This window comes from Cygnus olor, chromosome 24 (assembly GCF_009769625.2).
Source record: "Cygnus olor isolate bCygOlo1 chromosome 24, bCygOlo1.pri.v2, whole genome shotgun sequence".
Lineage (NCBI taxonomy): Eukaryota > Metazoa > Chordata > Aves > Anseriformes > Anatidae > Cygnus > Cygnus olor.
The window spans coordinates 6705800-6720520 of NC_049192.1; the positions used below are offsets into that span (position 1 = coordinate 6705800).

General features: G+C 50.5%; 1 protein-coding gene and 1 long non-coding RNA gene across 2 annotated transcripts; both read right to left on the bottom strand.

Moving 5' to 3' along the window:
- Positions 1-2630: 2630 nt before the first annotated feature.
- LOC121059393 (potassium voltage-gated channel subfamily A member 3-like) lies at positions 2631-5198 on the bottom strand. Its single transcript, XM_040536190.1, has one exon. The coding sequence runs from the start codon at positions 5037-5039 to the stop codon at positions 3303-3305; it is 1737 nt and encodes a 578-aa protein (XP_040392124.1). The 5' UTR covers positions 5040-5198; the 3' UTR covers positions 2631-3302.
- A 4475-nt stretch (positions 5199-9673) lies between these two features.
- LOC121059394 lies at positions 9674-13246 on the bottom strand. Its single transcript, XR_005814555.1, has 3 exons — positions 12752-13246; positions 12447-12527; positions 9674-11967 (listed from the first exon to the last, which is right to left on the bottom strand). It is a non-coding gene; the product is annotated as an uncharacterized LOC121059394 (long non-coding RNA).
- Positions 13247-14721: the final 1475 nt, after the last annotated feature.

A 14721-nucleotide genomic window follows, 5' to 3' on the forward strand; every position in this document is an offset into this window, starting at 1 on the left:
AAACTGAAGAGGAGGCACATTGCAAGACAGCACAGGAAGCCCAATAACCAGCTGGCTGTGAAGGGAGCAGTCTCACAGCACTCCTTCCAATTCCTGCCAGGACACGCTCAGCAGCCGCTTTCAGAGGAGCGTCAGACCATGCAACAGCACGAAGTGTTTCTCTCACCGTACGGTACCCAGCGAGACACTGACAGCACAGAGGGAAGGAGCAGACAGAAATGGGGCAGAGTATAGCAGGGATATCCCTGTTTTTCTGCTTGCTACTACATCTCCAATTTCTGTGCATATCTTAAAGATGGAGCAGCAGTGCTTTGATGTTTTTCAGCAATGCCATTCCGTGCTTTAACAACTACAGCGGATGAAGTGGCTTCCTTACCATCTCCCTGATATAGCATCTGTAACTGACAATAAAATCCGTTTTAAGCTGTTCTGCCCCCACAAAATAAGGCGGGGATTAGACAGGAAAGCAAACGAACAACCAGCAAAGTTTCTGCTTATTTTAGATGGCATTGAAACTGAAAATTGTATGCTGCCAGTTCCAGGCAAACATGTGGTTTCTGTGCAGCTGCCACAGCAAAAAATGCAGAAGCAAAACTCATTGGTGAGCTCTCCAAAGGGGGAGTGCTTCCACTGCTTTTAAACTCAAATCCTCCTTTTAGGAACAGGCATGTGGAAAGGCTTTAATAACAATAAAAGTGAGAGCTTATAGCAAGAAACGACATCTCAGCCTGCCAGCAGCCTGGGAAAAAGGTGCTTGGGGGTATTCCAGAAAGCCTCATGTTCATCAGTGCTCCCTGGGAAGCTGTCAGGATGAAGGATGCCAGGACTGTCACCTCCTGCAATGCTGTGGAGCATCCCCCTAATAAAGATGGTTTGAGCAGATCCTCAGCCGGGGAAAACTACCACAGTTCCAATAAAGCTGTCACATACCATTAGCTAAGAAGCTGCTTTGATGTTTTCCTTGGTTATTAACGTTTTATTAACTGGTGAGGACACTGGGGCTAAGGAAGAGTGTTATATGTTACAAACTGTCCTGACCCTTTTAACGTCTGGGTCTTTTAAAGTCCCAGCTAAACTCCAATTTCAATGTGGCCAGTCTCTCTCAGAACAAATCCCCCTTTCCATACCTTAACCTGACTTGCACAGGTTAGGGTCAAATTGTTCTTTATTGAAGGAGGAATTTGCTGGCATTCCTGTGCACTTCACCGCCTGCAAGGAGTCTCTTTGCTCTTAGCCCCAAAGCCAGTGAAATAGAGCACAGCTGGGGACCAGGTGCTCAAAGCCACTCCAGGCCCTGTGCCCTGCCAGCCCCATAAGCTTGCTTCCACCACAGGGACCAGCCTGAAACACCAAAATTCTGCAAATAACTCCTTTTTGTGCAGAATTGAAGAAATGCCGCTTCACAAAAGCAGCACAGCTTTCCTTCAGCGCCTGCCTGCCTAGAACTCACTGTGCAGCACTAAAAAGCAAAGTGGAAAGCAAATATAATCAGAGGAGCCATAGGATGGTATTCCATTTACCTGACATGCACAAAAATGCATGAAGGCAACAGGGGGAGCTGGAAAACAAAACCAAGCAGTGGAAAACATGAGGTTTGTTCCCAAAAGCAATGTTACCTTAAATTGCAAAAAATCTCTACCCCGTTCAAAGCTCACCTGATCCCATCAGATGTCCTGTGGCCCCTGGTGTGCACGGAATGATGAAGGAGGCACGCTTTCCCTGGCGGGGTTTGGGTTACTTTTCAATCCTGCTCTTAATAGATCTGCATTTGTCCCTCTTGTTTCCAAAGGCTGCCACGCTTTCCCAGCTGAGCTTTCCCGCTGGCTGCTCGGGGCCATTCTTGCCCTTGGAGGATGCTTTGGGGGAGCCTCGGGGTTTCATATGGCGTGGGGCAAGCACGGTTCTTTCTTGGTGGTGCAGCGCCACTGCTGCTATGTCCAAGCGGCTTCTAGTGTCTGCAGGACAAGGCTCAGCTCCCAGATTTCACCGCCAAGGTGTGAACTCCTCTGGGAGGAAGAGGGGAGTTTTGGGGTGTGCTTATTGCCTACAGGTGGGTGTTTGGTTCATGGGGACACGGTGCAGAAGGGGGTGCAGCAACAGGATGGGGATGCAGGGACAGGTGCCCTGCGAGGTGCAGAGACACAGTGTCCTGCGGGATGGCAGGGCTGGAACCATCTGGAAGGGTTTTTGCAGGAACGACGACAACCAAGGGGGATGGGAGAAAGGATGCCATGACAACCTTTTGGGGTTTCCCAGGAAACTAGGGTCGCCATGGCAACTGCATCACTCCAGTCCAAATTAGTGACTTCCGTTGGAAGGCGTGTTCGCCACTCTAATCTTCTTGCGATAAGCAGCTGTATCTCTCCCAAATGCATTGCAAAAAGGTGGAAATATCCCTTTTTGTCCAGCTTGGTGGGTCTGAAGCTGCACGGCCACAGCAAGGAGCCCATCACAGAGCTGGCATCTTCTGGTCCTCGCCGGCATCGCTCCCCGCACACCATAACCATTCAATTTTGCCTTTTGCCTCCCCCCAGAGCACACAGACCCGCTGCGCGGCCACAAATTTTATGCTGGATGGAATAATGCCATAGTGCTGCAGGGGAAGGGAATTAAGAATAGAAAATTAGTGGGTTTTGTTTTGTTTTGTTTTGTTTTTTGTATTTAAGTCAGAACTGATTGCACTTGGTCTCTGACCAGATTAGAATTTCATAAATGATCTAGTGGGGGAGGAAAGGGAATCTGTGATGTGCCCGTAATGGCACACCACATGTTTCAATATTAAGCACCATTTAACAATGTGGTAACAGAGACTCTCTGCAAAATTAAATGGTTGTTTCCTCCCAGCCCCCTTACAGTGTGCTCTGCAACATGTTTTCCTCGTCTCCCCACCCAATCCAGGGCTGCTAATCCAACAAGTGAGCTTATGTGATGGAAGGGAAATCGGCTCCACGCTGCCTGTAGGGAAGGGGGGAAAAAATCAGGAGCAAAGCAAGATGTCCCCAAAAGCAAGAAAACAAAAGCAGCCCTGCAACACGTTGCAGAACAAACACCTGCTTCATCGGTGAGAGTGCTTTGTCTTCATCTTCCACCTCTTTAACTGTTAGCTGTCCTCTTTTCTTCAGAGAAATTTAAATCCCTTTAAGATCTTTAGAAAGGAAAGATCTAAAAAAATAAATGTATAAAAACAAGGGCATACACAGACTGACGATGGTGCATGTTCCACACAACACCAAGTACACAGTCACTTTGCATTTATTATTTTTTACCACATCCTCAGGTTTTGCTGCTGTTTTGTTTTGTTTTTAAACATCCGTAAAGATCTTTTTGATATTCACACAGTTGGGATTGTTTGTGGTTGTGCAGTTCCCTGTCTTAAAGGCAGCCTGTTTGAATGCACTGTGGTTGATTCCCCCCTCCTCTATCACCATGTACTCGGACTTGCTGAGGGTGGAATTGCTGCGTGCCTTCCTCATCTCCTCGGTAGACGAGAGGTGCTGGCAGCTCCCAACATGCATGTACTGGGCTTGCTCCTCACCTTCTGTCTCCCGGTGGTAGAAATAGTTGAAGTTGGAGACTATCACGGGCACGGGCAGAGCGATGGTTAGCACCCCTGCGATGGCACACAGAGACCCCACAATCTTGCCCCCAATGGTGATGGGGTGCATGTCCCCGTAGCCCACTGTGGTCATGGTCACCACCGCCCACCAGAAGGCATCAGGGATGCTACTGAAACCTGAACTGGGGTCATCAGCTTCTGCAAAGTAGACAGCGCTGGAGAAGAGGATGACGCCGATGAAGAGGAAGAAGATGAGCAAGCCCAGCTCCCTCATGCTGGCTTTGAGGGTCTGCCCCAGGATCTGCAGCCCCTTGGAGTGCCGGGAGAGCTTGAAGATCCTGAAGACCCGCACCAAGCGGATGACTCGGAGGATGGCCAGGGACATGGCTTGCTGGCCATTGCCTTGCCTCTCTGCCAGCTCAGTGCCCAGCGTGATGAAGTAGGGGATAATGGCCACAATGTCAATGATGTTCATGATGTTCTTGGAGAAGGTGGCCTTGCTGGGGCAGGCAAAGAAGCGGACCAGCAGCTCAAAGGAGAACCAGATGATGCACAAAGTCTCCACCACGAAGAAAGGGTCAGTGAAGGATGACACCATGGAAGTGGCTGAGGACGAGGAGTTGGTGAAGACATCAGGTGGGAGAGGGCCACCGCCTGTCCCGAAGGGCCCCCCAGTTCCCTCATAGTCGTGGTCATCCCTGAATTCAGGCAGGGTCTCCAAACAGAAGATGACGATGGAGATAAGGATGACCAGGACAGAGACGATGGCAATGCCTCGGGCTGGCCCAGAGCTCTCAGGATATTCAAAGAGCAGCCACACCTGGCGCTGAAACTCCTTGTCTGGGAGTGGCCGCTGCTCCTCCCGAATGAAACCTTCATCCTCTCGGAACTTCTCCATGGCCTCCTCCCCCAGCTGGTAGAAGCGAATCTCCTCAGAGAAGATATCAATGGGGACGTTGACAGGCCGCCGGATGCGCCCACCTGACTGGTAGTAATAGAGGATGGCGTCGAAGCTGGGCCGGTTGCGGTCAAAAAAATACTCGTTGCGGAGGGGGTCGAAGTAGCGCATCCTCTTGCGGGGGTCTCCCAGCAGCGTCTCAGGGAACTGCGCCAGTGTCTTGAGCTGGGTCTCGAACCGTAGCCCGGAGATGTTGATCACCACCCGCTCGCAGCACTCGTGCTCCCCGCTGCCCGCGGGGTGACCGGTGGGGCCGGCGGCCGGAGGCGGAGGGTGGTCGTAGCGGTCCCCCCCCAGCAAAGGGTGCGGATGCTGCGGCTCCTCCAGCAGGGGGTCTCCGCCGCCGCCCCCCCCAACCACGGTCATGCTGCCTTCCTCCGCCTCCTCGCCCTCTTCCTCCTCGTGGGGCCGGGGGGCGGCGGGGGGCGGCTGCTCGGTGTAGCCCAGGTTGTGGTGGCTGCTGCTCGGCGGCCGGCCGGCGGAAGAGGCAGCCGGAGAGTGGAGCAAGCTCCGGCGCTCGTCCATAAAGGTATGGGGCGGAAGGGGAAAGGGGGGCGGGAGGGAGAGGCGGCGGTCGCAGCCTCTTCTTCCTCCTCCTCCTCCTCCTCCAGGCAGAGGCAGAAGCAGCCGCCCCGCTCCTCCGGCGGCCGCCGCGGCTCTGAGCAGCCGAGGCTGCTCTCAAAAAATCCGCCCCCAGCCCTGGCACCGCCTCGCTCAGCCGCCAGAGCACCCCCCGGCCCTGCCCCGCAGACACCCCTCCGCCGCGCTGCCCCCCCGACCCGGGGAGCCCCTCGGGCACGGCTCGGGCACGGCCTGGAGGGAGTCGGCGCCTTGGCCGGGGGGCGCCGGGGGGCGTCGCGGGGCTGGGAGCGGGCGCGGAGCTGGCGCTGGCTGGGGGCGCGCAGGGCAGAGAGCGGGAGGGGAGGAGGGGTGCGGGTGCGTGTGTGTACTTGTGTGCGTGTGCAAGGGTGTGTGTGTGTGTGCAAAAGTACGTGTGCACACGTTTGCCTCTGTGTGTGCATGTATGTGAGTGTGGGTGTGTGCATGCATGTGTGCATGCGTGTGTGCATGTTCGCACGTTTGTACATGCATGTGTGCATGTATGCACACAAGTATGTGTACACACACGTGTGTGAGCCTGTGTGTGCATGCCTCTGTGCATGCACATACTTGCATGTGTGCATGTGCATCCCCACAACAAAACCAATGGCAAAGTGAAGCTGAGCCACCTCGACAAAGGCAGTTTCACTCTGAACCCCAGTCTGCATTTCAGACTTTCCTGCAAGAGAGCTTAAGGCTTTCAATTTTTTTCTTGCTTCAAATGATCTCTTTTGCAAATAGTTCAGCTTTGGTCAAATGGGATTTTTTTTTAAGGAGAAAGCCCCCTCCGCAGGTACATTGTGCTGGCAACTGCAGCATCCCCACGACACATGCACAGAGGGGACACCCCCCACAGTCCTTGCACCCTGCTCCTCCACCCTGGTTCCCCATTTTCCCAAGCCCCCTTGATGGCTCCCCAGAAGTGCTTGCATCCCAGCCACATGCCAGGTGAGGCTGCAGGAATTCAGGCCATTGCTGTGACTGCGCGGGCCGGGGCTGTGCACAAAGGGCCACCATGCTGCCACTCCCGCAGGAGCCCCGCCACGGAGGAGGCGAAAACCCCGCCAGCAGCCCTGCTTCAGCTCCTCGCCGTGGTTATTTTTAACAAGCACAGCCTCCAGAAGGTAGGGAGAGAAACAGATGAAAAGATCAAACTTATTTATACTTTAAATTAGAAACAAGCTGTACAAAATATACAAACCCATGGGGGAAAACAGCAATAAATATTGCTGTAGGAGCCGAGTCTGTACTAGACATGGAAACAGATCTGAGCAAGCCCAGCCTGCCTTCCCCTTTCTGCTGACAGGTCTGAGAGGGAGTTACAAGCCCCCAGGCAGAAGATGTCATGGAGGTACCCCACTGTCAGCCTCAGCGAGGTGTCTGGCCCAGAGGAAGCTCCTGGATGTGGTGCGTGGCTAACCACCCACCACCAGTGGCAGCACTGCCCTGGCGCTGCGTTTTTCACACCGGCAGCGGGGCAGCAGCTCAGCATGGCCGTTGTAAGACAGCCACATGCAGGGACACTCATCTGCAGGCCATGTCACCCTGCCCTGGCCTTGGACACGCGTTTCTTGTCACCACCCCCTCGGCTTTAAGCCCCTTTTTTGAGTCCTGTGCTGTTCACGGCTGAGTGTCGCCCAGGACGAGGGAGCTAGGGCAACAGGCTTCCGGCCTTGCTCCCCCATCATTCCTATGGCAATTAACAATGCTAATCAGCAACATGCTTCCAGCAAAGCATCCCTCCCATTCCACACAGCATCACACGGGACAAAGCAGGAAACCGAGCTCCATGGCATCTTTAACCCTTGAAGTGCCATTACTGTTTAGAGTATGGGAAAAAATCCTGGAAACAACCCTTCGTATCCGAGACCTAGGCACTGCTCTCTGCAGGTTTCATGATCATGCAACAGCCATCATCTGCTCCCTGCATACATGTGTAGCACTTACAGAGTTGTCTGGCTCATCTCTTTCCTCTGCTAGGATTTCTGCCAATAAATCACTGTCATCTGGTCGAAGACAAACAAACAAGGCTGCTTTATACCATAAACATTTAGTGATGACAAAAGGCTTGAGGCAACAAGGCATAACGTCTGTAATTGCAACAGTTTACTCTGGATCTCAGCTGGGGGTAAATTCTTTGGAAATCAGTGCCAGCCCTATCGAGAGAGCCATGTACCTTCAGGATGCTGCTGGGAAAAGCCCTTCCCTTAGAACCAGGCGGAGGACGGAGCGGTCCCCCCATCAGCTGCAGCGCAGCAGCAGACATTGACCCCTCAGCTCTGGGCAGCTCTGGTCCAGCATCACCTGGCTCAAAGAATTTTGGGGGGCTCCAGCCCAATGGCCCAAGGCACTGCATGGCCGCCTGGCCCTCGTTCTTCCTCGCTGCTTCCACCTAATCCTGTCAAATCTAATTAAGCTCAGCCAGGCCAGCAGCTTACTACAGCTGGAGTGACAGCACTGCCAGCCCTGCAGGCATCCCCGAGGGGGGGGGGTTGCACACAGGCACAGCACCAAGCCTACAGTTGGTCAAGCAGCCCGGGTTGTGTCCCAAACCAGGAGATTTGAGCATGGTTGCAGAGGCGTGGGGTCAGTTTGGGTCCAGGACAACCAGTGCTGATAAAAGCCCAGGGGAAGGGACATCTCTGCAGTCTCCCCATTGCTTTCCTGCAAAGTGCAGCATTAAACACTCCTCCAGGCTGTGGCTTTTCTGTTTAATGCAAGATGTCCACATCCTTCCCCTGTGAGATCCTCTCTGCTTTTTCATCCAATTCTTCTGTTGCATCTGTTCTCAACAAATTTAATTTTATTCCTAAAGGCCATTTAGGAAATTCCCCTGTGCAATGATCTACAGGCTGACCTATAACATCAGCTGCAGTTACTACAAAGCAGAAGACAAAGCAACACTCTTCATTCAGTGGCCTTTTCAGGGTGGATTTCCAAGCAGAGAGGACACAGCTTCACCTTTCCCACTGCCAGACCAGCCCATAGGGGGACTCCTTCAGACTCCTCCCTGAGCACAGAAAGCCTCCAGACCCTTCATCCCAACCCCTAGCTGGTCCCAGGCATGGGTTCCCTGCCTTGAAACCTTGCCAAACTCCATCTCAAGGAGCGTTTTGGGCTTGGCCTTGTTCCACCCCACCCCTGCCTTGTCCCCTGCTAGCCCGATGCAGGGCTGTGTGTCCTCCAGCCTCACCACCTGTGCATGTTGGAGAGTTCTGCCCTCCCTCATTCTGAATTGGAACCTGTCTCCATTGACAAATCTGGGCCAAATTTGCTATTTTTTATTTCTGAGGATCAGAAACCTTTCAGCACTAACACTGCTACAGTAATACCTTAATGCACCATAAATGTATTGTCTCTCCTCCCACAGCAGGGAAAGCACAAAGCTCCAGCTGCTCCATTGGGAGAGGATTAACTTACTCGCGACAATTCTCATGTTGTTTTGGAAGCATGACTTCACCTTGACCTACCTCTGCTGCTTGTACCCATACTCAATCCTAATTCTGTGCAAACATTACAGGTGAAGGGTCAACACTGCCACTTGGGTCACTCATTACCTCCTGGGCAGAGCTGAAACTTTTGCAAATGGGTCTGCAGAGGACCTTCAGCATCGGAGAGCTCAGCACCAACTCAACTTCTCAAAATTAACTTAGAGTAACACAGGTTATGCAGCTAAAGCAGATGAATGGAGGCTATACCCATGCTCTGCTTAGTTTGCTTCAGCCAGGTTTAGTTGCTTGCTCTTGCTGTAACCTTCAGCTGTTTCTTCCCTGCCAGCTTATCTCTGATTTAATTACAGTTTTTTGCTCTGCAGCTGGGGAGTAAGTCCTACGTTGCTACCTCTGGCTCCAGAGTGACCAGTCCTGCCATCCCCACCTTCTCTCTTGTGCAGACAATCCCAAGCACAAAGACAGGCTGGGTGGAGAATGGATTGAGAGCAGCCCTGGGGAGAAGGACCTGGGGGTGTTGGTTGACAAGAAGCTCGACAAGAGCCAGCAACGTGCGCTTGCAGCCCAGAAAGCCAACCGTACCCTGCACCAAAAGCAGCGTGGCCAGTAGGGTGATGGAGGGGATTGTCCCCCTCTGCTCTGCTCTCATGAGACCTCACCTGGAGTCCTGCTTTCAGCTCTGGGGCCCCCAGCATAAGAAGGACGTGGACCTATTAGAACAAGTCCAGAGGAGGGCCACCAAGACGATGAAGGTGCTGGAGCACCTCTCCAACAAAGGCTGAGGGAGTTTGGCTTGTTCTGCTTGGAGAAGGGGAGGCTCTGGGGAGACCTTACAGCAGTCTTCCAGTGCCTACAGTGGGCTGCAAGAAAGCTGGGGAGAGACTCTTTGTCAGGAGGTGTAAGGATAGGACAAGGGCTAATGGCTTAAAGCTAAAAGAGAGTAGGTTTAGATTGGGTGTAAGGAGGAAATTCTTTAATATGAGGCTGGTGAGGCACTGGAACAGGTTGCCCAGAGAAGCTGTGGATGCCCCATCCCTGGAAGTGTTCAAGGCCAGGTTAGATGGGGCTTTGAATGACCTGGTCTGGTGGAAGGTGTCCCTGCACATGGCATGAGGGTTGGAATTAGATGATATTTAAGGTCCCTTCCAAACCAAACCATTCTATGATTCTATGACCCATCCAGGAGAGAAGTGCTGTCATCCCAGTGTACACAGAGATGGGCTCACAGATGTCTGGCTTCCTTCAAATCAGGCATCTTATCCCATCATTTCCTTGTCAAGCCACAAAAGCACCAAATGAGGGTAACACCTCTGGGGTGACAAATTCTGCCCTACTTGCCTCTGCCAATGCCACCCAGGAGGCAGCAGGAGGCACAGGAAGTGAATCTTGATTTCCCAAAACAAATCTGGTGTTCTAACCATAAAGCATGTGGTCCTTGCTCCTGTCCCTGTCTTAGACTCTGGGTGTCGGTCAGTCATGGAGCAAATCCTTGAATCTCTCCATGCCTCAGTTTCTCATCTGTACACTAGGAGAATACTTCTCGCCTCCCACTTACAGTCTATTTAAATCCTGCACCAGAAGTCTTTCGCTGAGCTCACGGTTGGAAAAAATGAGAAGGATACAGAAACTTAGGATAGGGAGCAAAAATCAATGCTTTCTGAATACTGCGGCTTGCTTAAAAGTCAGCACAGGTGAAGAGCATTCCTGCAAGATCCATACAAACCCTTAACAGGGCATTTAGCACCAATCACAATGGGTGCCAAAAACATGGGGGTCGTCTCCTACTGCAACAATCCAGCTAACAAAGGCAGCACATCTTTAGAGAACAATCATTACTATTAGTAAATGGGGGAAGTGAAAATCAAACTGCCATCCCAAAATAGCAAAGCACAGACAGGAACTTTTCTTTCTTTCTTTTTTTTTTTTTCTTTTTCCATGATGCTGTGGATTTAGCAGGAGTATTGCATTACTTTGCCATCAAAGAACCAGATTTTGTGGCTAAACAAGATCAGCCAAATTACCCTGCATTGCCTGGTGATTTCATGTGGTGGCTCCATCGGCTTTGATGGAGCTCCTGAGCTAAATCCCATCCAATGCTTTGGGGACCAAGGGGTTAAAACTCAGGATAGAGTCAGACCTATTTTAATATACTAAAAATGTGATTATGGGGTGGGATTATGTTGGCCAAACAATGTTAATGCAAATTCCCCTGTAATGAGGATCATGTTCCAGGGCCTTCACAATGACAGCAAAATGATATCCAGTGACTTCTTATGCAGCTCCTGTTGTATGCCATTATTTGGTCATTAAGATATAAGATTACATTGACAAAGCATTTTAACCACAAATCCATGGAGATTGCATGGCAGTGGTGCTGCGTTTTCATTACGGACTTACAAACATCCACACAGGTGCTGGACGGCTGCATTTTGGCACAGTCAGCAGGATGCAAAGCAGCTGCTTGGGGGCTCTCGCGTGATGCAGGGAGAGCATCAGCCATAAGTCAGGCAAAAGCTGGGTGCAGAAATGTGACAGCACCTGTTTGGGGCAGGAGGAGTCATTCCTTGTGCTTTGCTGAATAATTTATTCCAGGAATGTCACTTCTGCTTGGGTTTGGTGACAATCATCCCGTCCAGTGAGCTGGTACAAGGCAGCGTTTGCAGCCTACTTACGCCAAGCAAAGCTGACAGCAGCAAAAACTCTGATACCAGCCTCTCTGACAGCCAAGCCCAGCCATCCGTCTCAATGTGGTTGGAGCAGTCTGCCCTAAACCACAGGACTGATCTCTTCGCAACAATATTTTAAGTGAAATTTTCAGGTGAAATTCAAGACATTCAGGGTGAATTGCTGCCCAACTCTGTTCAGCTGCACAAACAGTTCTGCTCTTAAATAACACCATTTGGTTTGCACAGAAACACTGGAGAATCTACAAGTTGTCGCTATGCCACAAAACATCCTTGTAAAGGCTCAAATGTTTGTTTTTGGAACATGAGCCCTTCACCTTTTTCCCACTGTTTAGCCAGTTATATTCAGAAAAGAAAAAAAAAAATGCATCACAGACATTGCCTGATTTTCCCCGGTCTGTGTGCTTGGGATGGGAGCCCACCTTATCCCTCCTGTCCCTGGCACCAGGGACTCCCAGCAATGAGGTCAGTGTGAGCAGAGCAAGGAGGAGACCGGTGGGGGACATGAGCTGTCTCACCAGCACACAGGTTCCCGCGATGTCTGCACCACCACCTGGTAAGCAGGCAAGGGCTTTCCGAGCATGTTGCGTCTCTTGGATCTCTTCACCTTTCCCCAGTACTCCCAATTGTGTTGTGACTTTTCATTTGCTAGTTCAGTGAATATTGTGTTGGAGAGGAGAGGGATGAACTCTGAGCTTGTAGGAGTGTGATCAACACAGCCTGGGAACAAATAACGTGGGATGATGCACTGGCATCACATTGTGTTGGGGGGGGGAACGTGTACAAATTTCCACTAACCAGGTCTTTAATATCATTGGGGAAGAGCTATGGTTTTGCAAATCTTGCATGAGGAAGGAGCCAGCACAAGGAACTCAACTTCATGCAAGTGTGGTTCTTGGAGGACCAGGGTGGTCCCTCAGGGCATCCCAGTCCCCTATGGCCGGCAGGACTGGGGAGTCCAGATCCAGACCTACCCAGCTCTGGGTCCCAACCACCCCACATAGCAGTGGCAGCCCAAAAAGCCAATCCAGGAAGCTCTCTGATTTCCACTAAAATCACATTGAAGATTTTACCAGAGGTAAAATTGCTGGTGGTTACAATGAGGAACATGAAGGATATGAGAAAGCTGAGAGGAGACAGAAAAAACATCTCATAGCACATCCCTGTCCACCTTCTAACAAACACAGCAGCGAACTCACTGGTGAAATTATTCTGAAGCCATCCAACTTCCATTAGAGTTTGATAAAGTCAAGGAAAGAAATGGGGCAGCTGCTGCGTGCCTACAAACATAGAGCAGTGTTACAGGGATGCTCCAGTGGCTGGATCCCCTGGCAACATGGTCCTCAGGCTTTCAATCTCAAAGGAAACAGCTAAAAAGAAAATTAAAACTTGCACACATCACCAGGCAAAATATATTACTGTAGCCCTGGTTTCCTGGTTTAAGCTAATTAATGTTTGTACAGTGTTTTGAAACCAAAAAACAAACAAACAAAAGCAAACCAACCTTACATTAAATGCTAATAGTGTCATCTTTCACTTTCTAGCTGGTAATCCAGAGGAAACTCACTTCTACCTGAAAGCCCTTCTGTCTACCTCCCACATCTTCACGGTGAATTTATCCCATGACCACCAGTGCTGGGAATCAGCTCGTTATGAAAAACTCCTCCTCAGCTGTAGTGTGTTGCAAAGCTGAATGTTATTTTCTGCATTTGCAAAGGGCTTACAAGCACAGAACAGTTTTCAAAACCAGGCAGCAAGTTGGTTTGCATTTAGCTGTAACATCTGGATCCTGGTAAATCTGCAAAGCTGCCAGCCAGCGCTGCGTTCAGGTAAAGCTGGAGCTGCTTAGTGCTTCCCAGCCCTTGGGCAAAGGCTACATTCCCAGCTGGGAAAACAAAACCAGCAGAAATTCAGACCAGAGGAGATTGTGCAGCATCTTGCCGAATGTGCAGGAGAGCTCAATGACCTGAGCTCAGAAGCTCAGCCCTGAAACTTAATCCTTTACAGGTTTCTGCTTCGTAGCTACCAGTTCTTGCTGAGGATTCCCCTCCTTGCAGAGCCCATTTCTGAGAAACGGGCAACTCACTCTGAAATTCCCTCCACAACAAGAGTCATTTGCAATGAGGAAGACACCGAAAGCAGGAGGGTGGCAGACATGTCACTGTGTTGCAGACAAGCAGGCAGACAAGCCCTTTGTTGGGACCCAGGGGTGTGATGCTGGGAGCTGTGTAACGGGGTAGCACTGTCCTGCCAGATCACCCATGGGTGCCACAGTGGGTGTGTTCGTTTTGTTGACCAGTGGTCTTTTGGCAAGGCACAAGCAGGGCTAGTGAAAATGAAAGGGATCTGCTAGCAATTAACACAAGATTCTCTCAAATGATTTTTCTTAATTAACCTCCAAAGCAAAAGTAAAAGCAACTGCTTTTCTCCATTTCTCTAAGCCCCAAATGACAAAGCAACCAACTTGGGGATGATTTTTTGTGAGGGGTCTTTTTACAGTTTCGCCATTTGCTTCCTTTTCTCTGATATATCAGGAAAACCAGGTCCTTGCTCAGCCTGGGGACACCAGCAGGGCTGATCCGCTGTCACCTGTGACAGTAACCCCAGCAACAGTTCAGCAGCCAGCAGAGGCAGGAGAGGATGCTGACTCACTGCCTGCCTCGCTTTCACAGCTCACCCTTAATAAAAGGCATTGCCAGAAGAATCTTGCTATTCCTTCCCTCTCTGTATCCCCCAGCCACCTCTCATTCCCCTCCCCCCCCAAAAAAAAAGAAAAAAAGAAAAAAAAAATCTCACTTATAAATGAACACATGAAAAAAGTATCAGTGCACACCAAGGCAAGTTCAATTTCACGAATGAACTCATTTCAGTTCAAAAGGCAGTACCCACCATTAATACACTAAAGTCATTAAAAACAAAAAATGACTGTCGAGATGGATGGTTTTGCTGCAAATCTAAATCACTGAATTATTAACAGCCTACATATAGCAAGAAAAGGGGGGAAACTTGAGAAGACCATCTTAAATAACTTCAAAAATAACTGAAAGTCCCTTCTGTCCTTTTCTTTGACCTTATTTCTTTGTCTGCTGCTTGCTTTCTTTTTTAATGCAAATCTTGCACTTTTTCTGCTGCTTTATTCCCTTTCCTCTCTTGCAGGAGCACAAAATGAGAACCAGAATAGCCAAGAGAGAGGAAGTCAGAGACTTCATCATTTCTCACAGCTTTTCCTCCTGGTGAAGTCATTTTGGATGGAGAGTAATGGGAGTCTGGCAGGAAGGGAGCGAACAGGGAGGGAGCCACGGGTCCCCACTGGGATGCACTCCTGCTGGTGCCACCATGGGAATAAAGCTCAGTGACACCCCTTGTAGGAAATACCAAATCTTGGAGATGCTTTTGGAATTGCCAGGATTTATTTCTGCTTTTGTAGGATCCAGTCCATCATGAGGAGGATGTCTAGCTGCCCCCAACACACTG

Coding starts and splice junctions, on each gene's coding strand:
- LOC121059393 (XM_040536190.1), bottom strand. CDS start 5,039: ATGGACGAGCGCCGGAGCTTGCTCCACTCTCCGGCTGCCTCTTCCGCC.